We start from the raw sequence: 27,628 nt of genomic DNA on the forward strand, positions 1-27,628 counted from the left end.
AAAATATTTTGTGTGTAAGCAGTTGGAAAAAACTGTAATGTGTGAATGTGGAATGTTTGGTGGCGCTCTGCTTGTAGTTCCTGCTGATGTCCACCAGAGAGCGCCATGACATCACCACCAGCTCAGAGATGAACACAAAACTGGGGGCTTAGTTTGATTGTTCTTTATTTTGGTATTTCTCTCTAAAATAAGAAATGACAACATTACCAATAACCAGTACAATTATAATACATCAGCTTATTTGTTAACAGTTAAAATAACTTTTACCTGAAGTTTAATTTCCCGTTTCTCACTGCTGGTTGTTATAAAGTGTTACTGCTCCTCTGATCTCTGTTGTCAGAGTGTTTTTTGGCTCCACAGGATTCTTTGTGTCTCCTCCTCCTCTTCCTCCTGATCAAGCTGAAACAGGTTTGTTGTTTTGCTATCAGAGACAAAGGTTTCAGTCGACACACGATAAGATGTCTCTGTGTCCCAGAGGTCTTCCAGGTGGAGCTGCAGCGTGAGAAACCCTCCAATCAGAGCAGTCAAGTATGTAAGTATTTCACTTTTTCATTTTCATATTGTGTTGAGTTCAGGGAGCAGAGAGTCTGTCTGTTTTCTCTCCATGTTAGTTGTCTGCTCAGCCAGCTGCTGTAACTTCACTCTGTGCTGTCAGTACTTTTACTGCAGTAACATGTCTGAATATTTGCTTTAATCTCAGAAAGAAAGCCTGTACTTGTTATTGTCCTCCATTTATCTGACAGCGTGTTATTCGCACATCCACTGTTAACACACAAAGTATTAATCAGCAGTAAAACATGATGTAATGTTCCAGAGAATCATCTCTCTCACTGCTACTTCTACATCAAGTACATTTAGTAACAGAGCAGGATGTTGGACTGAGTATTTTCACTGTGTAGGATTAATAGTTTGGAGTTCTTCCACTGCGTCATTGAGTCTGTTTAATGATAAAGTTTGTTCATCACATTTAAAACATGTTGGAACTCGACGTGTGGAAAATTCCTTGTGTTGAAGATAAATCTACATGTTGTAACATGAACTACTAGAGAGGAGGTTTTAAATACTTTGCCAGGTGTTTATACGTCTGTCTGTCCCAAACATGAAGCTGCAGTCAGAAAACTTTACAGTTGTGTAGTTGAGATCTAAATGAAGACTAAGTTTGACGATGGGGGGGGAGGGGTCCGAGCCTTTCTCCTGCTGTCAAAAAATAAACTGTTGTCTCCACCAGCGTAAAGTCAGACACAACAGGACTCTACTGTTTCCTCTGGAAGCTTTCAGAATAAAATGTAGTGACTTAAATGCCTCTGTTACTGGAGAAGTGTATTCATGTCATTATTTTACAGTCTACACAGGAAAGAAAGGTGTGATTGATTGTCATAATGGAGTCTCATTGGATGCAGGGGCGGTTCTATATTGAATGACTTTCTGGCCTTCCTTGATGCAAAATCATCAATGATGTCATCGTATGAAATCTGCTCCCCTATTGAGTGATTGATATTGATGACGGCGAGGCCAGTGATCCGTTCCTGGGACATGGTGACCTCAGGTATGACTTGATCATCTTTATTTTGGAAAAGCCCCTCTCTGCTTGAGCCACAGTGAACGACAGGGACGGACTGGGACCAGAAATCAGCCCTGGCATTTTGGCCCAGACCGGCCCACCACATAAGATCACAAATAAATAAATAAATAAATAGATAGATACATAGATACACATGAAATAATAATAGGATAGAATATAAGAACAAATAATTTAATATATATACAAGTTGAGAATATAACTGTACAACTGTTTAACTAGTATTGGTAAAGCTGTACCCATCCTTGCCCTCCCCTGAATATGTATACCATGTAATGAGTAAGCGAGAATCAGTGAGAGTTGACACATTAGATACTTCAAAAAAGTGCCATTCATTACTACACTAAAACTGTATACTCCTAAAAAAATCATAAAACAAGCTATATATATATATATATATATATATATATATATATATATATATAGCTCATTTCATTAATTTGAAGAGGTTTATCATAGGTTTTTTTCTGTCAATGCAGATATAAAAGCTACAATTCTCGTTAAGAAAGTTTGCATGATGTGCAACGTTTATATAGGCTACTAATGCAATCATACAGTAAAGCATGCCTACTTTTTATTGTTGTAGTGTTATCATCAACAGTTTGTCCACCACTCAGTTTTATCAAGGGCCAAAGTGTTTTAAGGGGAGTTGTGCTTACCGCAGGTTGTAGCCTCACTCCCTCATCTCTGTCCCTCTCCTCCTAAAGTCTCCTCACTGTGCATATGCCACTGCTGCCGAGACCGACACCACTGTCATCGGCCACGAGCTGGTGAAGGTCCTGCTACTGCCAAAAACATGTGTTAATTGCTTTTTTCTTTTATTTGAGCCGCTTGGGTAACTTTGCTAGAAATTTGTGTGGCATTCATCTGGTCTCTAATCTGAGCAGCTGTTAACTTGTGATTTCTGAGGCTGGTGACTCTGATGAACTTATCCTCAGCAGCAGAGGACTCTTGGTCTTCCTTTCCTTGGGCGATCCTCATGTGAGCCAGTTTCATTGTAGCGCTTGATGGTTTTTGCGACTACACTTGGGGACACATTCAAATTTTTCTCAATTTTCCGGACTGACTGACCTTCATTTGTTAAAGTAATGTTGGCCACTCGTTTCTCTTTAATTAGCTGATTAGTTCTTGCCATAATATGAATTTTAACAGTTGTCCAATAGGGCTGTCGGCTGTGTATCAACCTGACTTCTACACAACACAACTGATGGTCCCAACCCCATTAATAAGGGAACCAATTCCACAAATTAACCCTGACAAGGCACACCTGTGAAGTGAAAACCATTTCAGGTGACTACCTCATGAAGCTCATTGAGAGAACACCAAGGGTTTGCAGCGCTATCAAAAAAGCAAAGGGTGTCTACTTTGAGGAATCTAAAATATAAGACATGTTTTCAGTTATTTCACACCTTTTTGTTAAGTACATAATTCCATATGTGTTCATTCACAGTTTTGATGCCTTCAGTGAGAATCTACAATGTAAATAGTCTTGAAAATAAAGGAAACGCATTGAATGAGAAGGTGTGTCCAAACTTTTGGCCTGTACTGTACATGTCAAATTAAAGAAGGAAATCTTAGGAACACATGTTGTATTCATGATATTTTCATATCTTATCTTATTACACAGTTGTAGACTGTTGAATAGTAGTAGTAATTTAACTCTTCTGTAACGTTTAAAATATACTTTAATTTAAACTCTTCATCATCTGGTGTGTGTGTGTGTGTGTGTGTGTAACCTCCACAGATGTGTGGAAAGTTAGTTGTGTTGCATTCACAGGACAAAGGAAGAATAAATACACACTGACAACCACAGTTACAGAGAGAACATTTACACACTTATTGTGAAAATCTGCTTCCTGACAGGTGGGGCTGTGACTCATCAGGAAACAACTCACCTGAGTTCTTCTCTGTCAACTCTTTGGACTGTTTGAAGAAACTGTGAGTTGCTGTTTGAAAACAACTCACCTTTGGTCTCTTCAGGGTTAGTTTCTGGCTCTGTAAAGTTAAATATAATGTTTCTACTTCACTTCTTATTTCCTGAGAAAGTTTGGACGACTCTTGTGTTGAAGATAAACCTACATGTTGTAACATGAACTCCTACAAAGGAGATATAGAAACTTTGCCAGGTGTTTATACTTCTGTCTGTCACAACCGTGAGGCTGCAGTCAGGAAACTTTACAGCTGTAAATCTAAATGAAGGCTGAAAATGATAGAAAACAGAAAAACACTTTGCGGCGCAGAGGATTTTTATTTTTATTTTTAAAGTTCTCGTGCCGCCCCCCCATGTGACATGAAAAAAATCACGCCCCGGGCGGCTGCCTGGTTTGCCCGTACCAAAAACCGCCACTGCTTGTCTCCGTTAGAGGACAGAAAGATGACATTAGTCCTGGAGTCTTTTCAATTTTCCTGTTCTCCCAGAAAGATAATGAATGACAGAGCACGATGAGCAGAGAGATAAAAAGCGTGTAAATGGAGACAATGTAAACAGGGTATAAACGTTAATGCACTTGTGCACATGCACACACACACACACACACACACACACACACACACACACACACACACACGCAAACACACACACACACACACACACACACACACACACACACACACACGTACGTGTACATGTAAATAGGGTATTAAATACAACTTGTCTCCCTTAGCAACAGGAGATATTTATAGTCCGCTCAGCTCGTAGAACCCTTCAGCTCAGCTACGAGCCAGAAAGCTAACGCTATGCTAGCTAGATCCAAAGTCAATAATATTGTATAGGGGAGAGAGGGGTAAGTTGTCACACTTCTCACACTGTCTAACATTTACTGAGCACCATACATCACAATGGTATACAGTAAAGGCCAATATACTTTAATTTAATAAAACATCTTCTGGTTTGTGTGTGTGTGTGTGTGTGTGTGTGTGTGTGTGTGTGTGTGTGTGTGTGTGTGTGTGTGTGTGTGTGTGTGTCAAGTTCACAGGGGGTTTTACTTTACTTCTGCCCAAACTTGAAAAAGGCCTTGGCCATCACCAGGGTTAAATGGAATCAACTCAAATGATTTCTTCTTTAATCTTCCTTCTTTGCTTTATTTAGACAGTTTTCCATGTTCAATTAGGCAAATAATCAGAAGTTTTACATTTGGTTAGGTTGAAAACCTTTACAAGAAAAGAGAAAACAAAACACAAAATACAGAAATTACTTAAAACTGCCTACTATCAAATATACAAACAAATATAAAGTTCTCCTTAACCTTACATTAACTTCAATAAGCAACATTACTTCAAAGAACATTATCAAGTCATTACCATGGCATTACTCCCATGCTCCCACTATCACACTGTCACATGAACTAACATGAGTGCAAGGCATTTGGAAATTGACTACATTAACTTTAGCAATTTCACCATCAACATTTGCATTTAACATTAAACTTTTGACAAATATCAACATCAAACCATTAGGCTATCTCACCAGTAGCATCCCAGGAAATGCCCAGCAAGTAAAGTCCTTTCCCACTTCATCTATTTTCAACAGCAGCTCACAACATATGCTTCACAGCCTCTCACTGCATGTGCTTGAAAATAACTTTGCACTTCCTGATTTCTGGCATGAGGACTGGAAAGTCTCAACTTCCTTTTTCAAAATAAAAGTTTCTTTTTCTCAAAACAAAAGTCTCTCCGTTTGCGATCTAACAGCACAGTGTGTGTGTGTGTGTGTGTAACGTCCACAGACGTGTATGGAAAGTTAGTCGTGTTGCATTCACAGGACAAAGGAAGAATAAATACACACTGACAACCACAGTTACACAGAGAACAAAGCTCTTATTGTGAAAATCTGCTTCCTGACAGGTGGGGCTGTGACTCAACAGGAAACAACTCACCTGAGTTCTTCTCTGTCAACTCTTTGGACTGTTTGAAGAAACTGTACGTTGCTGTTTGATACTTTACCAACACGTTAGTCTCTGGTCTCTTCAGGGTTAGTTTCTGGCTCTGTAAAGTTAAGTATAATGTTTCTACTTCACTTCTTATTTCCTGAGAAAGTTTGGACGAATCTTGTGTTGAAGATAAATCTACATGTTGTAACATGAACTCCTACAGAGGAGGTTTTAAATAGCACAATCTGATATCACCAAGTAATTAACAGTCCAGGATCAATGACAAAGTTGTTTGCCCTGGATTAACATTATAACCAACCAATCAGTGGCACATTTTGCTTGTGATGTCATTAATAGTGCGACGTGATGGCAAATTCAAAAAAGAAAAAAAACGTCTGCCAGTTTCACTATCGTAATGGCCGCCCGTTCCAGAGCTGCCGCCGATGCTTCACTATCGTGCTTAAAAGGTAAGATTTAGCCTACTTCCAAGAGTTTGAACGTCTTCAAAACATTATAGAGTTGATGTGTAGCTAGGCTAAACAAGTTAATAAGATAACTAGCATGACCAGCTAGTGTGCTAGCAGTTATTCAATTGGAAAGGGCTGAGCTACCAAATGTGATATTGATAAGAAATAAAATATCACGGTCCAGTTCTATCTCTTAACAAGATGGAATGTCAGTCATTAGGCTAATCACTTTAATCCTATGAAAACACGCTACCTAGCATGACCAGCTAGTGTGCTAACAGACTTATGGTGGTATGAACTAGCTAGCCTAAAGAGGTAACGTGTAGACTAAACAAGCTAATACAGATAACTAGCATGACCAGCTAGTGTGCTAGCAGACTTGTGGTGGTATGATCTAGCTAGCCTAAAGAGCTAACGTGTAGACTAAACAAGCTAATACAGATAACTAGCATGACCAGCTAGTGTGCTAGCAGTAATTCAATTGGAAAGGGCTGAGCTACCAAGTGTGATATTGATAAGAAATAAAATATCACTGTCCAGTTCTATCTCTTAACAAGATGGAATGTCTGTCATTAGGCTAACCACTTTAATCCTATGAAAACACACTACCTAGCATGACCAGCTAGTGTGCTAGCAGACTTATGGTGGTATGAACTAGCCTAAAGGTAGCTTACTACTAAAATGTTCATGCTAAGCCTGTGTGAGTCTGTAGACGTTTTTTGCAATGTGTTTTAATCGAAGTTGATAGCATTAGCAACTTATATGTGCAATGCTACAATTAGCTGCAAGTGATTAAGTGTTGATCCTGGACCACTACAACATCACATACATCCTGGACTGTTGTTTATTGTTTGTCCTGGACAATCAGTTATTCTGTGCTGTCATTAAGTGTTGATCCAGGACCACTACAGCATCACATTCATCCTGGACCGACACAAAGTGACATTCATTCTTATCTTGACCACACCTTATTGTAATCACTCAAATCTATGTTTCAGAAAACATAGATTGTCTGGATGTCTGGTAAGTGTGAAAGGTTACGTAATAAAGTGTAATTAACCATTAGTGCATTTCAAAGTATATATTCTTAAAGATATCCTTTTATTTTTTTTTATTATTAGATTACCTTGTGGGAACGTGCAGACCTCACAATTTTCCTCTCTCAAGACTCTATTCGAGGACTTGTAAATTTCAGATGAGGTTCCAACTAATTTTGCTGTGTTTTTTCCACAGACAACCTCCGTTGAAGATGTTGGAGAACAACAGTTTATGATGTGGATTGTGGACACTTAGTGTCTAATCGGGAAATTGGACCAATTACAGTTTTAGTTTATAAATAAAAACATTTAATAAACATTCTGAGTTTTTTTTTTATCATTTCATCCATTATCATCTATGTGCCAATTAATACACACAAGAAGACTGTCTAATCAAGTTCAAGTACTTTATTGTCATGTACTCCAAAGGGTGATGTTCCTGGAAGACAGCAATTGAGGTCAAGGTAAAATGCAGCAGCAGGTTAAAATAAGAGTCCAGGTTTTGCAGTTTTCCATTTGAATACTGTGAACCTTGCTGATGTGGCATCACAAAAACATCAAGTTCGGCTTTCTTGGATCCACATTCTTTTTTCTTCATTGATGACCGCTTTTTAAATATCCTCCATTTCTGAAAGAAAAGAGCACATGGTTTTACCTCGACAGACTTTACTTACAATACTTTCCATTATAGAGTTAATAAATAACTCAGCAGCTAAAGTTAACCTAACTGGGCATTTGAAACCAAACCAAAACGTAAGCCAAGTGCCCTGATAGATTAGCCTTAGGTGACCTTGAATAACAGGGCTATAGATCGCATAATGCAGGAGTTATGATTTAATAACATAATTACTCTGTAGCTGTAATGCTGCGATTGTCCTGGACTACCACTTAACAACAGTCCAGGATAAATGTCACTCTGTGGTGGTCCTGGATCAACACTTAATGGCAGCACAGAATAACTGACTGATTGTCCAGGACAAACAAACAACAGTCCAGGATGTATGTGATGTTGTAGTGGTCCAGGATCAACACTTAATCACTTGCAGCTAATTGTAGCATTGCACATATAAGTTGCTAATGCTATCAACTTTGATTAAAACACACATTGCTAAGGTGTTTTGTCTGTAATGTTAATTATGCAAAAAACGTCTACAGACTCACACAGGCTTAGCAGGAACATTTTAGTAGTAAGCTACCTTTAGGCTAGTTCATACCACCATAAGTCTGCTAGCACACTAGCTGGTCATGCTAGGTAGCGTGTTTTCATAGGATTAAAGTGGTTAGCCTAATGACAGACATTCCATCTTGTTAAGAGATAGAACTGGACAGTGATATTTTATTTCTTATCAATATCACACTTGGTAGCTCAGCCCTTTCCAATTTAATAACTGCTAGCACACTAGCTGGTCATGCTAGTTATCTTATTAACTTGTTTAGCCTAGCTACACATCAACTCTATAATGTTTTGAAGATGTTCAAACTCTTGGAAGTAGGCTAAATCTTACCTTTTAAGCATGATAGTGAAGCATCGGCGGCAGCTCTGAAACGGGCGGCCGTTACGATAGTGAAACTGGCAGACATTTTTTTTCTTTTTTGAATTTGCCATCACGTCGCACTATTAATGACATCACAAGCAAAACGTGCCACTGATTGGTTGGTTAAAATGTTAATCCAGGGCAAACAACTTTGTCATTGATCCTGGACTGTTAATTACTTGGTGATATCAGATCGTGCGTTTTAAATACTTTGCCAGGTGTTTATACGTCTGTCTGTCACAACCGTTAGGCTGCAGTCAGGAAACTTTACAGCTGTGTAGCTGAGATCTAACTGAAGGCTGAGTTTGAAGATGGATGTTGTCTGAGCAAGGGGGGAGGGGGGAAGTAAGGAACGGCCAACTGTAAGCCCCTGGCCTGATTTGGCCGGATTGAATCCATCATAAGATGGCCTCAAGTTATTTCCTTTCTCCTGCTGTCAGAAAACAAACCGTCATCTCCACCAGCGTAAAGTCAGACACAACAGGACTGTAGTGACCTAATTGCCTCTGTTACTGTTGTAGTGATGTGTGGAGGAGGATGCCAAGGACAGAAAGGTGAGATTAGTCCTGGAGTCTTCCTAATGTTCCTGTTCTACCAGAAAGATAATGAATGAAAGAGCAGGATGAGCAGAAATCATCCAGTGAAAAGCTTCAGACTTTATTTCTTGCTTGATAGCTTCTAGTTTCTCCAGCAGCTTCTGTTTCTGGAGATTAAAAAGCTGTCTTCCTCTTTTTCTAACAGGACCCATCAGAGACCAGACCCTGCTAAACCTGAAACTGAACCTGAACCCAGCTGTGGGTCCCTGAAGAGTATCTGGTCCATGGAGCCACCACTACTTTAAAAAAGATCTGTAAGGGAGGGGAGAATAGAAATGGAGAAGAGGCTACTTGAAATGGAGGAGAGAGGATTGATGGAGAGACTTGAATGGCTAAAGGAGCAAATTGAAGTGGAAAGGAAAATTGAAATGTTAAGAAGAAGATTGAGGTGAGTTGGGAACATCCAGAAAAAACTGGAACGAGTCTCATTGGATGGAACTACGTCCCATCTAGGTTGTTTTGTGTCAGTCCCATGCACAATCCATCAAATAAAGTGTTTTTTTTATAATTTTGTGGAATGAAATTATTGTAGATGATAAGTGAAATGAGAATATTTTTGCAAAATGATTTCCTGTCTCACTCAAAATGTCTTTCTTTTTAGACAACATTTTGAAGTATTATATTTAGATTTATTTCATTATAATTTCAAAATATATTTTTATTGAGTTTTGGACAGAAAGTAAAGCATTATTGGCATTTATTGTTAATAATTAGGCCTACATACAGTACAGGCCAAAAGTTTGGACACACCTTCTCATTCAATGTGTTTCTTTATTTTCATGACTATTTACATTTTAGATTCTCAGTGATGGCATCAAAACTATGAATGAACACATCTGGAATTATGTACTTAACAAAAAAGTGTGAAATAACTGAAAACATGTCTTATATTTTAGATTCCTCAAAGTAGCCACCCTTTGCTTTTTTGATAGCGCTGCAAACCCTTGGTGTTCTCTCAATGAGCTTCATGAGGTAGTCACCTGAAATGGTTTTCACTTCACAGGTGTGCTTTGTCAGGGTTCATTAGTGGAATTTTTTCCCTTATTAATAAAAAAGCAAAGGGTGGCTACTTTGAAGAATCTAAAATATAAGACATGTTTTCAGTTATTTCACACTTGTTTGTTAAGTACATAATTCCATATGTGTTCATTCATAGTTTTGATGCCTTCAGTGAGAATCTACAATGTAAATAGTCATGGAAATAAAAGGAAATGCATTTGAATGATAAGGTGTGTCCAAACTTTTGGCCTGTACTGTATATATTACTATTATATTTTATGCATGGAGACTTTAACTGAACATGTGACCCTCAATAAATGTCGTTTTCTATCAGGACCCAGCAGAGACCAGACTCTCCTGAACCTGAACCTGATCCTGAACCTGATCCTGAACCTGAACCTGATCCTGAACCTGAACCTGAACCCAGCTGTGTATCCTTTAAGAGCGACCAGTCAAAACATCACTTTATTAACTTTAAAGACCATCCCTCTGCTGAAAAGCGGTAAGCTGTTAATATAATAATATTACTGAATCATGTTTTAACTTGTATGTATCCAGAGAAGTTTTAACTTTATTTACAGCATCTTTCTTCTTCACATATATTTATATTCTCACATCTGAAAGCTGTCCAGTTAAACCAGTCTTCAACTCTTGACTTTAGGTAAATATTGGATCTGGTTTGGTCCAATATATTCTCTGGTGTTTTAGCTTTTTAATAATTTTTTTTGTATATTTTATTGAACTTGTTTGTGTTAATCTTGTTTTAGTTGCTCTTTGTATCTCCAGCTGTTTTTGTGTCTAAATACTAAAAAGTGAATTTCCATCCCTGTTGGTCTAACTCTCTGTGTAACAGGATCCATCAAAGACTAGACTCTGCTGAACCTGAACCCAGCTGTGTGTCCTTCAAGAGTGACCAATCAAAAGATCACTTTATTTCCTTTAAAGGTCAACAACCCTCTGCTGAAAAGAGGTAAGTTGTTAATAATATTATAATATTGCTGATTCATGTTTCAACTTTTATGTGTACAGTGAAGTTTTGAAATTTATTTTCAGAGTTTTTCTTCTCCATATATATTTATCTTCTCACACCTGAAAACTGTCCAGTAAGATGGGTTTTGAACTGTAGATCTCAATTTCATTTTGGACCTGGTTTGGTCCAATATTATCTGGTGTTTTAGCCCCATTAAAAAAACATTTTAAATCTTCCATAGCCATAGGATAGGCTCAAAAATCATGAATGGCAAAATTCTTCCCAAATGTTTTTCTCCAACTGGGAAACCAGGGAGATGGTTGGGATGTATGCGCCTCAGAGTTTTCCTTTCAGGGTAACTTCATTTGCACATCCCCCTGGAGAACCAGTGACCCCTTGGTAAGTGTTTGTGTCACCTCGGTCAAGAAACTATTTGCCATGAGAAAACTTCTGTCATTTCAGTCTGGACACTTAAGGCTAAGTTTCAGTGAGTGGGTTCATGACCAGATTCCCCACCCCCATGTCTCCTGACCCAAATTGGTCAAAACGCAGAATTCTTCCCAAATGTTGGATTTGCAAGTTGGATGGCAGATCAGAAGGAACCGCCTTCCAACAGCATCCTCAGTCCAGGTCAGCAGTTCTTCCTGACTACAGACAGGCAATCTAAGCTCTGCTTCCCCCTCCTGAGTCTGCTGATGGTTTGTCAAAATCATTGTGAGGGAAAGTTTTTCACGGTTGACTCACCAAACTCCTTCTTCTTACAAATGTTTGCTTTTATGACCACAGAAGCTGCAGACCTCCTGGCATCATCATCATTAGTCTGCTGCTTCAGGATACGTCAGGCCAACCATGTTGTAGCCCTTGTTTACTTCTTAGTTCTTTCAGTACCACCAACGCTTTCATGTCAGAGGAAATCATCTGATTAAATGTTGTAATCAACATTTTAAGTTACAGGAAATTACCTTTTGTTTGTCTCTGTGTGGACGACATGATGTGAGCTAATTCTTCCTGATTCCTACACAGAGTGGACAAGGAGGGCGCAGAGGTTTCCAGTGGTCAGTCTGCCCAGCAGCATCAAACACACGTGGACTCCATATTTATGGTCTGTACATGTAAAACAACTACTTGTACATATATTCTGTTTACAATCATCTCCATGCAGCACTTTTCAGACCAGTGGGTTGTCAGTCTCTCCAAGATGTAGGACATGTTTTCTTTAATGATTCCAGTTTGATTGTGTCATTCATATAATCTTCTGTTCCAGCTGCTGGAGGAGAACATCGGCACTTTTGTGAAGAATGAGCTGAAGAAGATCCAGCAGGTCCTTAATCCAGATTACCCAGGATGCTTGGAGAGTCAGAAAGAGGATGAGGATGAAGAGCAGAGGAGCAGCACAGAGGCATTTCTGAAGATCACACTGCACTTCCTGAGGATAATGAAACAGGACGAACTGGCTAATCGTCTGCAGAGCAGTAAGAGGATTTTTCTAAAGATTTGACTTGCTGTACTAATGGGACGTTTACTAATGTCTCCAGAGATGGACCAAAATATGTTCCTGTTTTCTTTACAAAATTACTTAATGAGTTTTTTTTATTATGTATTAATTAAGGAAGTTCTGCTGGAGTTTGTAAACGTAAACTCAAGACTAACCTAAACAAGAAGTTCCAGTGTGTGTTTGAGGGGATTGCTAAAGCAGGAAACTCAACCCGTTTGCATCAGATGTTCACAGAGATTTACATCACAAAGGGAGGGACTGCAGAGGTCAATGATGAACATGAGGTCAGACAGATTGAAACAGCATCCAGAAAACCACTCAGACCAGAAAAAATAATCAGACAAGAAGACATCTTTATAGACCCACTTGGAAGAGATGAACCAATCAGAACAGTGATGACAACGGGAGTGGCTGGCATCGGGAAAACAGTCTTAACACAGAAGTTCACTCTGGACTGGGCTGAAGGGAAAGCCAACCAGGACATCCAGTTCACATTTCCATTCACTTTCAGAGAGCTGAACGTGCTGAAAAAGAAAAAGTACAGCTTGGAGGAACTTGTTCATCACTTCTTTAGTGAAACCAAAGAAGCAGGAATCTGCATGTTTGAAGAATTCCAGGTTGTGTTCATCTTTGACGGTCTGGATGAGTGTCGACTTCCACTGGACTTCCTCAACACTGAGATCCTGACTGATGTTACAGAGTCTGCCTCAGTGGGTGTGCTGCTGACAAACCTCATCAGAGGGAAACTGCTTCCCTCTGCTCGCCTCTGGATAACCACACGACCTGCCGCAGCCAATCAGATCCCTCCTGAGTGTGTTGACATGGTGACCGAGGTCAGAGGGTTCACTGACCCACAGAAGGAGGAGTACTTCAGGAAGCGATTCATAGACAAGAAGCAGGAAAGCAGAATCATCTCCCACATCAAGACATCACGAAGCCTCCACATCATGTGCCACATCCCAGTCTTCTGCTGGATCACTGCTACAGTTCTGGAGGATGTGTTGAAGACCAGAGGGGGAGGAGAACTGCCCAAGACCCTGACTGAGATGTACATCCACTTCCTGGTGGTTCAGTCCAAAGTGAAGAACATCAAATACGGTGGAGGAGCTGGGACCGATTCAAACTGGAATAAAGAGACGAAGAAGATGATTGAGTCTCTGGGGAAACTGGCTTTTGAGCAGCTGCAGAAAGGCAACCTGATCTTCTATGAATCAGACCTGACGGAGTGTGGCATCGATATCAGAGCAGCCTCAGTGTACTCAGGAGTGTTCACACAGATCTTTAAAGAGGAGAGAGGACTGTACCAGGACAAGGTGTTCTGCTTCGTCCATCTGAGTGTTCAGGAGTTTCTGGCTGCTCTTCATGTCCATCTGACATTCATCAACTCTGGAGTCAACCTGCTGTCTGAAGAACAATCAACATCATGGTGGTCCAAAGTGTTCAGAGACAAATCATCACGTTTCTACCAGAGTGCTGTGGACAAGGCCTTACAGAGTCCAAATGGACACCTGGACTTTTTCCTCCGCTTCCTCCTGGGTCTTTCACTGCAGACCAATCAGAAGCTCCTACAAGGCTTGATGACACAGACAGGAAGTATCTCAGAGACCTACCAGGAAACAGTTGAGTATATCAAGAAGAAGTTCATTAAGAATCTGTCTGCAGAGAGAAGCATCAATCTGTTTCACTGTCTGAATGAACTGAATGATCGTTCTCTTGTGGAGGAGATCCAAAAGTCCCTGAGTTCAGGAAGTCTCTCCACAGATAATCTGTCTCCTGCTCAGTGGTCAGCTCTGGTCTTCATCTTACTGTCATCAGAAAAAGATCTGGAAGTGTTTGACCTGAAGAAATACTCTGCTTCAGAGGATGCTCTTCTGAGGCTGATGCCAGTGGTCAAAGCCTCCAGCAAAGCTCTGTAAGTGTGATTTATTCATCAATAAATACTCGGATATCTTGATATAACAGGTGTTATATATAAATATATTGTTTTCTTACTGTTTTCTCTCCAGACTGAGTGGATGTAACTTGTCAGAGAGAAGCTGTGAAGCTCTGTCCTCAGTTCTCAGCTCCCAGTCCTCTAGTCTGAGAGAGCTGGACCTGAGTAACAACAACCTGCAGGATTCAGGAGGGAAGCTGATCTCTGTTGGACTGAAGAGTCCACACTGCACACTGGAGACTCTTAGGTCAGGATTAATTAACCCATTCAACTGATGACCATTTAAAATCTGATTGACTTTAGTTGATAAACAGCTGACGTGTAGCTTTGGGTCTGCTGATACAATAAGCTTGGGGAGTAGTTATTAGACTCAGAGTTACTTTACATGAGGGTTTTTCATCAATTGCTTTTGTTGTTGAATAGTGAAATACCACAGATGATTTTAAAGATTAATTATGAATCTGGACCAAAATGTACCTGGACAACAAACAAACATAAAACTAACTCATGGCTCCATGTGTTGACAGAGGGTTCCTGTGTGTTGTTCTGTGTGTTTGCAGTCTGTCAGGCTGTCTGATCTCAGAGGAAGGCTGTTCTTCTCTGGCCTCAGCTCTGAGCTCCAACCTCTCCCATTTGAGAGAGCTGGACCTGAGCTACAATCATCCAGGACAATCAGGAGTGAAGCTACTGTCAACAAGACTGGAGGATCCACTCTGGAGACTAGACACTCTCAGGTACAAACACTGATGAACAAAAAGGAGATATTTGTGTAGGAAGTTTAAAGGAGAACATCTCAAGGAACTAAAATAATAACTCACTGTTGTTAATAATTGATGTAGTTTGGACAGATATCTGTATGTTAAAGAAACTGTCTGTTTTTTGAACAAACATCCTTTCTTTCCTCTTTCCCGGGATCAAATCAGTTTCAAGCTGCAACAAGAGTGTGTGGATGAAGCAATAATTTACTCTTTTGGCAGAATTGTTAGCTAGAGGCTTAAAATGTCAGTTGCCGGTGCTGCATGGCTCATGTGATCGATCAGAGACATACACTGACGTCTGGACCAATTATCGTACAAAGTTCCTTTTGTGCTGGGAGAGTACCAACTCTAAGGTTAAAAAGTTCATCAAAACACACTTTCCTAGTCCCTGCGGTGCAAAGAAAATATATATGTGTTTGTTAGAGGGATGTAATGTTGATGCAGAAAGGTCCACTGTTGCTCCTGGGGAATTTTTGGGTGTCTGTAAATGATAGTGTGGCAGAGGCGCCGGAAGTCGTAATACCGTTCGCACTATGCATAAATTTTTTCTATGAGACAGTCATCTAAAGATAAAAATGTGTAAATGTGCACATAGTCTATTCTATTCTGCTGTCTGCTATGTTCAGTTATATTTTCCTCATTATTTACATGTTATTTCACCCACAATCCATCTGCTATTAATCATAATATTCATTGTTATGACTCGATCTGTAGATCAGAGGTGGGCTGTCAGGGCCAGCAAGGCTTTCTCTCCTGGCCTAGAGACTGTCAGAATCAGAAATTTACATTTTTATAATTAAAGGCCAAAAATAAAGAACATATAAAGTACAGGCCAAAAGTTTGGACACACCTTCTCATTCAATGCGTTTTTTTATTTATTTTCATGACTATTTACATTGTAGATTCTCACTGAAGGCATCAAAACTATGAATGAACACATATGGAATTATGTACTTAACAAAACAGTGTGAAATAACTGAAAACATGTCTTATATTTTAGATTTTTCAAAGTAGCCACCCTTTGCTTTTTTATTAATAAGGGAAAAAATTCCACTAATTAACCCTGACAAAGCACACCTGTGAAGTGAAAACCATTTCAGGTGACTACCTCATGAAGCTCATTGAGAGAACACCAAGGGTTTGCAGCGCTATCAAAAAAGCAAAGGGTGGCTACTTTGAGGAATCTAAAATATAAGACATGTTTTCAGAATCTACAATGTAAATAGTCATGAAAATAAAGGAAATGCATTGAATGAGAAGCTGTGTCCAAACTTTTGGCCTGTACTGTATATTTTCAATATTGCTGCAAATTCATTGTAAATTGATTTTACTAGCTATTACTGCTTGCTTTAGGTATTAAAAATGTGAGCAGTGTCAGTGGCTGCTGTGCCTTTGTGTGTGCATGGTGACATGTGTGTGTTAAGCCCGCGCTGTTTCGCTGGAATTTGTGGTGAGGGCTGTTGATCGCTGATTGTGTTATATGTGTTTTTGATTTCTTTGTGGTCACCGTATGAGTAAATATGACCCAGACGCATAACTATCGGTAAGCAGGGTATGCAGTGCTTAAAGGTCCTATATGTAATATATGTTCTGTAATAAATCTAAAAATGACACCAAAGCCTCATCAGATATTAAGGAAACATGTTAAGCTAAAATACTATCTTTTCTGAAAACAATGCTAATGTCAGTAATTTTTCTTTTTGAAATTTACATTCCGTGACGGAATTTATGTTTATTTTTTGATCTGTGTGTTGTTATCAACAGCCCAGTTTGACAGCCAGGCCGTGTTGCCAGATATACCTGTAAAAATGTAAGCCCAGCGCGCTACAGCTGTAAAGTTAGTACAACCATGAAAGCAGCAAACAAACGAACAGGATCAACGGAGATAGATTCTACCTGCCCTAAAAAAAAAAAGAAAACAGCATATATCTAACAGTTGCATGACCAGAGACCTAACAAACCCCGGGTAAATATTGGAGATGTATTTAAAAATGGAGACAGCTTAGATCCCAAAAGGACGCAGAGTTGGCTTATTTCCTCCAGAACAGGTAAGCATTAGCTTCAGGCTAATTTATTACAGCCACTAGGGACGGGCATTTTATGTAATTTCAACATTTGTGTACTCACATTGAATTATATAGCTAGAGAACCCGAGTTGGTTACTCACAAAAACAATTGAGACACAGCCAATAAAGTGATCTCGACTGGTCCTGGCTAATGCCGCCATGCTAACCCTGTTGACTGCTAACGTTACCGGGAGGACCAGGCAAGCAGCCCATGGCTGTTTACAATGTGTAGTTCAGCGGCCGGAGCCGACAACAGTGAGTTATTTTAAGCCACGAGAGGGGGGCTGTATATCGGGAAGAGAGGACTGTGAGTATGCAGTGTGTTTAGCGATTGTTGCCGTAATTCTAAGCCAATGAAGTGTGTTCAGTCGGCAAGGTAGTGGTATTTTTAGCGGTTCATAGAGTAATTCTAAGCCGAGAAAGTGTGCCTGACTGGCGTGTGGAGAGGACAGTGAGGTTGCTGTGTTTTTAGCGGTTCATATTGTAATTCTAAGCCGAAAAAGTGTGTATGTCAGTTGGTTACAGAGCTCCGCATGAGCACGGGCTTTTATGACTGTCAATATAGCCGGCATCTAACGTTAGCTACTCCGCTGTGCTGTGGAGTAATGTCTGGCTATGTGAGACTAGCATCTAACATTACCTACTCCGCTGTGCTGTGGAGTAATGTCTGGCTATGTGAGACTAGCATCTAACGTTAGCTACTCCGCTGTGCTGTGGAGTAATATCTGGCCATGTGAGACTAGCATCTAACGTTAGCTAATCCGCTGTGCTGTGGAGTAATGTCTGGCTATGTGAGACTAGCATCTAATGTTAGCTACTCCGCTGTGCTGTCGAGTAATATCTGGCTATGTGAGACTATCGTCTAGCAACATTGTTGTGAATGGTGTGGTCTCAGCCTAGCAACCTCTGTGAACTTTGAGTCTGGGGAGGAGGGGCGGAGTAAACGACTCTCTCCAGTATTTTGAATTGGTACTGCAGTAACCTTTTTAAACACTAGCTGTCAGTATTACATATTGCACCTTTAAGGGCCCGGACCAATCAGGGGCCCGCGTAACTGGAAGACATTGATTGACGGCCGGGGACCCCTATCACATTTTCATTACTTGTGACAATCCCAGCAGTCCCACGTGCACTCTGACAGCCAATGACCAAACAGGAGTGAGAATGGGTCAAATTAATTTCCTTGTTTTTGATATGAAAACGAGATCGTGGACGAGACACGTGTGTGACTCGAACATCTCACAATTACCAACAAAACATACAGCATTTTTATTTCAGCGAAAGACCGTCCAAAACATTTCAGACCGTCCTGCCAACCTGTATACATTTTAACATCAATCTGCGCTGTAACAATTTTTCACTATAAAGTCGCTGAAAGCTGCTGCTGTTTCAATCCTGTTGGCTCTTTGCCTGCGAGAGGGGGTGCTCCGTTTCCCCTGCGACTGACGTGCTTGCACACATGGATGCAGGAAAACACACAGATGAGACATATAGGATGACCTAAATTGAGGACAGTTACGCTCGTTATTGTACTGAACCCACAGATCTAGCATGTTGTTTGTATCATATGTGTTTACATGGACATGAATTTTCCAGTTATGAGGATTATCCTGTTCTTGATCATATTCTGGATATGATGTTTAGGCTACATGGCACAAAGAGAAATCAGGTTATTCACATCTCCGTACATGCTCACAATCAGCTCTCTCTCTCTCTCTCTCTCTCTCTCGCTCTCCCTCTCTCTCCCTGTCTCTCTCTTTGTCTTTCTCTCTGTCTCTCCCTCTCTCTATCTCTTTCTCTGTCTCTGTCTCTCTCTGTCTTTCTCTCTCTTTGTTTTTATTTAACCTTTATTTATACAGGTAATCTGATTGAGACACAGGGTCTCATTCTCAAGAGAGACCTGTTAAAGGAATATGCCAATAGTTGAAATATGGTTATTCACCTCTCCTCTATATTTATATAGGTGGGCAAACGTATTTTTGTCTCACTGCATGCATTGTCTTAGTCCGGCGCCGCCGCCGCTAGCTTAGCTTAGCGTAATGAATGGAATCCTTTGTTGCCGTTAGCATGTCGTGAGTACAAGTGACCCCAACAAAAACAAAACCTAATTACTTCTTGTGGCCTGCGTATTCACAACGAGTAAGAATAGCAATGCAGATTAAGACTAGACGATTAGATTAGATATTGACATAGGACTATATCGTGTGGAAGTAGGCTACACGAGAGACGCTTTGCTGCTTGCTCCTGCCTCTGCTTGCATATTTCTGCTGATAATCTTGCTTTTCCTCTAGAAACTATGATCAGCGGCTCTTGGATACTTACACATCACTGGACTATACATTTTTTGTAGACATAGTAAGCTATTGCCATATTTCAACATTTTTCTTCGTGAGTGTGGCCTACCAATAGCTCAAGCCTGTAGCTAAAGCTAATTAGCAGCAAGATGCCTCCCTTCTCCATGGAGGATTACTACAAACTCCTTCAGAAGATTGCAGTTCTGGAAACCAAAATGTACCGGTTAGAAGTAAACATGGAAGTGAACAGAATATGTGGAAATGACACCACTTTACCATTGACCCAAAACAATGGACAAAAGCATGCTAACACATGGCTAACTAGCACCAGCAAGACTACAAACAAACAGGAGGGCTGTGGAATGGATGATAAATCAACAAGTGGTAGTCCTCCCTGGAACTCTTTTGGTGCAAAGCCTGACAGTAAATCATTTTCCTGGGAAATGGGAGGACGACTAACGGGAAGGGCACAGGGCACTGAGATTTGTGATATGAACGGCTGGCCTGCATTATCATCCAGGCAGAGCGCCTTTTCAACCCCTGTACTTAGGACACGGTCGTGGACAGCTGCAAAAGGGAGAATTAGCAACAAAATGCCTCCATAACAACTGAGTGTGCAAGTGGAGAACAGAGTTGGTCCTCTGCTGCAGGACCCTGGACACAACCTGAATTACGTCTCATCGTCACACAGCAGGGTAAGGACTGAGAGCAATTCTAAAAGTAAAAAGCTACAGGGAAAGCTAACAACTGGGCCCCAAACTCTGATTGTCGGTGACTCTACTGTAAAAGCAGTAAAAACACAAAAATACTCTGTTCTCCCAAAGATATGGTGTCTGACTTGGCCTAAAGAATCCCGGATATCGTAGCAGCACACCAAACTGTGAAGAACATTATACTGCATGTAGGGTCAAATGATGTTGCGAAGCAAGAGTCTGAAGTGCTGAATTGTGACTTTATGAATCTGCTGAACACTGTCAGCTCACTAAACGCAAAGGTGTTTATTAGTGGCCCTATACCGCCAGTCAGAAGAGGAGCTGAGAGATTCGGCAGTCTGTTGGCACTGAACAGTGTTACGAGGACAGAGCGGACTCAAATGCAAGGCAAAAGGTAACAAATTTATTGAACAAACAAACAAAGGCTAACCAGGAACTCAGGAGCAGAAACTAGGATTGTGAAGGACTAGAGGGGGAAAACCTAGGACAGCGAGGGACTCAGGGGCAGAAGCTAGGAAGGCAAAGGGCTCAAGGGGAAAACCTAGGATAGTGAGGGACTCGGGGGAAAAACCTAGGATGGCCGGGGAACGCGGGAAAACCGGGCCGAAGACCCGAGGAGGACGCACTAGAGCGAGGAAGCAGGAGGAGCAGAGGATGGCTGGCTGGACGCGAAGACGGAGGCCGGATGGAGCAGGGTGCCGTGGGAGGAAGACTGGATGACAAGGCCAGCTGACCGGGTCCGGAAGGCTGGGAGGTGAACACTGTGGAACAAACACGAAGAAGGGTAAGCCAAGGAAGCACACAAGGACAGGTAAGAGCAAAAAGCTTTGTGGTTAATCGCAAGTGTCACCAATGGAGCTGAGACAACGATTCAGCGGAGATGGTCTGTGGGGCCGGGGTTGAAGTACTGTACTTGATTGTAGATGACTGGCAGGTGTGTGTGGCGGGAGAGCAGTGATGGTTGATTGGCAGCAGGTGTGCGTTGTCATCTGTCAGGCAGTAGGCAAGGGGGGAGGAGGGGAAGCAAAAAGAGACACAGGGAGAGAGAGAGAGAAAACTAAAAAAAACTGACAGCCAGAGAAAAATAAACAGGGACTCACGGCCAGCCGACCCCAACCATCACAAAACAGATGGCTTTCAACTGCATGTACCGACCATTCTCTGCAGTTCATTGACAATTTTAACATTTTCTGGAACCTCAGAAATCTTTTTAAAGCAGATGGACTTTTCCTTAACAAGCCAGGAGTAAAGCAGTTCACCTCTAGCATACTTTACTTTCTGCGCCACACATCTGCTCCCTCGGCCAAGGACACGAGACAAGATTAATCAAAACAAGAGGAAGACACAACAAAGTGCGGCAGTGATCCATCACAGCAAAGATTTGACCATGGGAGACCACAGAGCGGAGACGAGAAATCTCAACCCCCCTTTTCACCCATCCAAACCCCCCTTACCAACCCCGACACCGTTGAGGACGCCTTTGAGGATCCTTCGCTCTCCCCTCTTTCCCCCATCCCCATGTTGGGGTTCACTGACCGGATGGAGCAGCTGGTAGATGCTGGAACCAAGTATGTCCCCCTTCCTTCTCCCATCGTTCGCCCCCGGCCTCAAGTAAAACACCAGGCACCTCTGCCCCCTCAAGGACAGCAGCCAACTCCTTTTCCCCAAACTGATAAGGATGCTTGTGTGCAAAATGCAGCAAGTTTTAACTGATATGGGCTGGGTCCACGCTGCATGCCTAGTAGCCAAGACAAGCCTGGGCCCTGCGTATTAGATTCTTCCACAATTTATGTTGTGATAGGTAATAGAAAAAGAATGGCGAATAACACTTAACTGCAAACTTTGCAAATTTAGCATCCATTCATCGTCAGCCACACTCTGTCCCAAAAAATGAAAACATACTAACACTAGCCCTTCTAAACGTTAGGTCTTTGGCAGGAAAATCTTTTTTAATCAATGATTTTATTATTAAGCACAATCTGGATTTTATGTTTTTAACTGAAACCTGGTTGGACCATAATAACAGTGCTGCTGTTCTCATTGAGTCAGCCCCCCCTATCTTCAGTTGTATGAGTGAGAATAGAGTGAATAAGAAAGGAGGTGGAGTCGCCATTTTGTTTAATGACTCATTCCAATGTATGCAATTATCTAATGGAAATTTTGCTTCTTTTGAATATGTGGCTCTTCAGCTAAGATCCTCCCCTCAAGCTATACTTCTAAATATCTACAGGCCACCTAAATACTGTGCAGACTTCTTTGACAACTTTACTGAACTGTTGTCAATAATCTGTATTAACTTTGACCTTGTAATTATTGCTGGTGATTTTAACATTCATGTTGACAACCCCCAGGACCGAGGGACCAAAGAACTGTGTTGTGTTTTTGAGAGCTATGGACTGACTCAGCATGTGACGGAGCCCACACACAATAAGGGGCAAGGGTCTAAACATTTCCAAGGTTGTGGTGACTGATGTTGCTCTCTCTGATCATTCCTGTTTTCTTTAGAGGCACTATTGCGGTGCCCAAAAGTGTTCAAATAAAGTTAATCAGAAAATGGTATATCACTGAAAACACCAGTGAAACATTCATTCAGCTTTTCTCCTCTACACCTGCCCTCACTGGGGCCTCAGACACTGAGCTTGTAGATAATTTCAACTGTAAAATTACGAATGTTATTGATGTTATTGCTCCCACTAAGGTCAAAGCTCTCTCTGTTAAGAAAAGATCTCCATGGAGAAATGTCATACTGGTAAGAACAGAAAAAGAGAGTGTCAAAAAGCTGAACGCAGTTGGCGAAAAACTAATCTCCAGGTCCATTATAACACCTATAAAGAGAGACTTCACATTTATAATTTGGAACTAAGGAATGCAAGGCGGTCCTTCTTCTCTGACATTATTAATCAGAAACAATAATAATTCATGTGCTTTGCTTGCTACTGTCGATAGATTAACAAACCTTCCAGTACCAGTAGCATCTGAACTGTTGTCTACCAAGGCTTGCAATGACTTTGCCTCCTCTTCACAGACAATATTCAGAAAATTAGACAAACAGTCAGTGCCTCCATATCAAGCACAGGATATGTGTTGTCACAGTGTTCACGCAAAACAAATTCCAATTTGACACAATTTCGTACGATCAACTATAAAAACCTGGAGGACATTATACAACATCTAAAAACCTCCTCCTATTGCCTTGATAACAACGGGCGTTTTCAAAAATGTTTTGAATTGTTTGGCTACAGATCTTCTACACATTTTAAAAACACGTCTCTTCTTTCAAGTATATTCCCACAGGCCCTAAAAACTGCAGTCATCAAGCCACTCCTAAAAAAGAACAATCTAGACACGTCACTAATGAGCAACTACAGTATAGGCCAATATCAAACCTTCCATTTTTAAGTAAAATCATAGGAAAAGCGGTTTTTCAATAACTCAACCTTTTCTTATCACTAAACAACAGTTTTGATGCCTTCCAGTCAGGTTTTCGACCATACCACAGCACTGAGACGGCTCTTGTTAAAGTCTTTAACAACATCCACTTAAACACAGATAGTGGCAAAATTTCAGTCTTAGTGTTACTTGATCTCAGTGCTGCATTTGATACAGTCGACCATGACATATTACTTGACCGATTGGAAAACTGGGTTGGTCTTTCTGGCTCAGTACTAAAGTGGTTTGAATCCTATTTAAAGAATAGGGACTACTTTGTGTCTATAGGTAATTATAAATCTGAGCATACAAATATGACGTGCGGAGTTCCCCAAGGCTCAGTTCTGGGGCCTCTTCTGTTTAACATCTATATGCTTCCACTGGCTCAGATTATGGAAAACAATAAAATAAGTTACCATAGTTATGCGGATGACACACAAATTTACATAACCTTATCGCCAGGAAACTATAGCCCAATACAACAACTGACTAAGTGCATTGAACAAATTAACGACTGGATGTGACAGAACTTTCTTAAATTAAATGAAGAAAACATTGAGGTGGTTGTTTTTGGAGCAAAAGAGGAACGATTAAAAGTCAGCACTCAGCTTCAAACGACAATGTTAAAAACAACAGACAAAGCCAGAAATCTTGGTGTAGTCATGGACTCAGACCTAAATTTCAACAGCCACATTAAGACAATAACAAAGTCAGCCTATTACCACCTTAAAAATATATCAAGGGTTAAAGGACTTATGTCTCAGCAGGATTTGGAAAAACTTAAAAAAACTCAGACAGCTGCAGCTGATTCAGAACGCTGCTGCTCGAGTCCTCACTAAGACCAAGAAAGTGGATCACATCACTCCAGTACTGAAGTCTTTACACTGGCTTCCAGTGCCTCAAAGAATTGATTTCAAAATACTTTTGCTGGTTTATAAATCACTAAACGGTTTAGGGCCAAAAAACATTCTGACCTGCTGCTACACTATGACCCACCGAGACCTCTCAGGTCATCTGGGACAGGTCTACTTGTTGTCCCCAGAGTCAGAACTAAACCGGGGGAAGTAGCGTTCAGTTTTTATGCTTCACATATTTGGAACAAACTGCCAGAGAACTGCAGATCTGCCGCAATTCTCAGTTCTTTTAAATCAAGGCTGAAGACCTATCTTTTTGATGCTGCCTTTCTTTAAATCTGCTTTTATATGTTTAACTGTTTTAGCTGCTCTTATTCGTGTATTTTATATCTGTTTTTTAAATTCTTATACTGCACTGTAAATTTTATTCTTGTCTTTTAATGTTTTTTAAATTGGTTTTAATTATTTTTTAACTGTTCTTTCATGTGTTATGTAAAGCACTTTGAATTGCCCTGTTGCTGAAATGTGCTATGTAAATAAAGCTGCCTACAGCCGAAGCACTGCTACTCAGGCACAGAGATATCGGCAGCCCGCGGGGCTCTGCCGCCGGCGCAAAGTCACTGTTTTTAAGGTTTTTTTAAAATTGAAAAAAAAATTTAGTAGGTTTTTCTCAGATTAAACTTATTTATTTGTCATTTCTGTAGGAGTTTCAATCAAACATGTCTACTATTCTCCATCTCTCTCTCTCTCTCCCTCTCTCTCTCTCTCTCTCTCTCTCTCTCTCTCTCTCTCTTTTTTTAAGTGATGTAATGCCCCCCCCTCCTCCTTTCAGGGTGGACCCTGCTGGAGTCAGATATTTGACACCAGGTCTGAGGAAGTGTAAGTGTGTTTTTAATTTCATTTATCAAACTGTGACATCACTCATTCAACCCTCTGATGTCATCATCAGAGTGCTGATTGGTTAATAACTGCAGCTGTGTTGTGTCTCGTTCTCTCCGTCAGATTCCTGTGAACTCACACTGGACACAAACACAGTGAACAGAAACCTCAAACTGTCTGACAACAACAGGAAGGTGACACATGTGGAGGAGGATCAGTCATATCCTGATCATCCAGAGAGGTTTGACTCCTGGCCTCAGCTGCTGTGTAGAGATGGTCTGACTGGTCGCTGTTACTGGGAGGTCGAGAGGAGAGGAGAGGTTTATATATCAGTGAGTTACAGAGGAATAAGCAGGAGAGGAAACAGTGATGACTGTTTGTTTGGAGGTAATGATCAGTCCTGGAGTCTGGACTGCTCTGATGAGGGTTACTCCGTCTGGCACAATAACAGAGAAACACCCATCTCCTCCTCCTCTGTCTCTGGTAGAGTAGCAGTGTATGTGGACTGTCCTGCTGGCTCTCTGTCCTTCTACACAGTCTCCTCTGACTCACTGATCCACCTCCACACCTTCAACACCACATTCACTCAGCCTCTCTATCCTGGGATCTTGTTCTGGTCTCCTGGTTCCTCAGTGTCTCTGTGTTCTGTGTAGGATGGAGAGTTTCCTCCTGTTTCTCACTGCTGATCAGTTGAGTCTGTACAGGATCACACTGACAGAAATATTTCAGCTTATTGTTATAAACTAATGAATAATGAATATTGTAAACTTGTTCCACTTCCAGTCCTTTAAAGATGGAAGCTGTGATCATGAAATTGTAGAACTGCGTTTTGTTTCTCTTTTTGACGTTTCTGTTGCTATTTTGTGTCTAAGCATCATGGGAGTTGTAGTTGATCCTGAGCTGGCTGGGTTAGATGATATAATAACTCAAACTCCTGTCTGATCGTTCCTCTGACTCTCAGTACACACACACACACACACACACACACACACACACACACACACACACATAGACACAAACACAGACACACAGACACACACACACCAGAGATGGGGACTCGAGTTTGAGACTCGGACTCAAGTGCGACTTAAGTCGCACACACAGTGACTTGAGACTCAACTTGAGACTCGTCCTCGAAAGACTTGAGACTCGACTCGGACTCGAGCTGCGGGACTCGTGAACAATGTTTATTTTTAGGAAACGTCTGATGACCTCGCTATACCCCTCCCTCCGTTACCTATAACCTGCCTACAACACCTACTACGTATTGCTGGCTGCGCGCGTGCGGCCACACGAGAGGACAACAAACATGTCAAATGCACCGGCCGCTGCTGTGCCATTCATCGTAAGCTTTGGGTTCAAAAACTTCGACGGCCCAAACAAAAGAAGCGCTCAATGCAAAATATGCGGTATCACGATAAATGATTCTGACTCAACCACATCTAATTTTAGCAGGCATCTGAAAACGCACCCTGATATGTGAGTAAACATGTTTAGCTCAGCATTGACCATCTACCGTTAGCTTGCTTCTTGCTTTAGCTACGACCTAACGTTACGGGAGGTTAACTCCGACTGTCTTCCTTATCAAATATAAATGAGCGTTTGTTTAATTGCCAAACTTGTGGTGGTCGATTAATGTTACGTTAATCATTTAACGTTAATCTGGCTGTCATCACGTTTATTATTAACGTTGTCTGCAAACAGGTTACAGGATTATTGTTGATCATATAGCCTAACTTTACAGTTTTATTTAGTTATAACGTTACACTGGTTTCAGAGTCTGGGATGTGTTGACTTACAGTAGTTTATAAAGTATAGGAGCCAAGGCCTTTCATTATAATTATTCGACAGACAAGAACCTCACTTTTTGGTCTGTACTGTGTGTTCAAGCTACAAGGCAAAATACAGATATTAACGTAAAAGTAAAGCATTCTTGGTGTTTTTGTCATGTTGCAATAGTCTGTTTACACTAATGTTATACCAAAATCAAAGCTGATACTGTATGCTAATAGATAAAGGAGTCATAATAACATATTACATGCTTTGAATTCCTTATATATAGCTATGCAGTGTTCTAAGCAGCCTGGATGGGTCGCTGCACATGATGCAACACTTATTATAACCACAAGAGACTTGACTTGGACTCTAGCTCAGA

General features: G+C 40.9%; 1 protein-coding gene and 1 long non-coding RNA gene across 2 annotated transcripts; both read left to right on the forward strand.

Moving 5' to 3' along the window:
* Nucleotides 1-327: 327 nt before the first annotated feature.
* On the forward strand, nt 328-5,678 carry LOC114549857 (uncharacterized). The gene is made up of 4 exons (XR_003691597.1): nt 328-532; nt 1,401-1,546; nt 3,443-3,517; nt 5,423-5,678. It is a non-coding gene; the product is annotated as an uncharacterized LOC114549857 (long non-coding RNA).
* Nucleotides 5,679-9,036: 3,358 nt separating this feature from the next.
* LOC114552966 (protein NLRC3-like) lies at nt 9,037-26,230 on the forward strand. The gene is made up of 10 exons (XM_028574060.1): nt 9,037-9,471; nt 10,417-10,584; nt 10,936-11,052; nt 12,076-12,154; nt 12,317-12,524; nt 12,662-14,459; nt 14,554-14,727; nt 15,041-15,214; nt 25,427-25,457; nt 25,614-26,230. The coding sequence occupies exons 1-10, from the start codon at nt 9,359-9,361 to the stop codon at nt 26,124-26,126; spliced, it is 3,375 nt and encodes a 1,124-aa protein (XP_028429861.1). The 5' UTR covers nt 9,037-9,358; the 3' UTR covers nt 26,127-26,230.
* The last annotated feature ends 1,398 nt before the right edge of the window (nt 26,231-27,628 follow it).

This window comes from Perca flavescens, chromosome 3 (assembly GCF_004354835.1).
Source record: "Perca flavescens isolate YP-PL-M2 chromosome 3, PFLA_1.0, whole genome shotgun sequence".
NCBI lineage: Eukaryota > Metazoa > Chordata > Actinopteri > Perciformes > Percidae > Perca > Perca flavescens.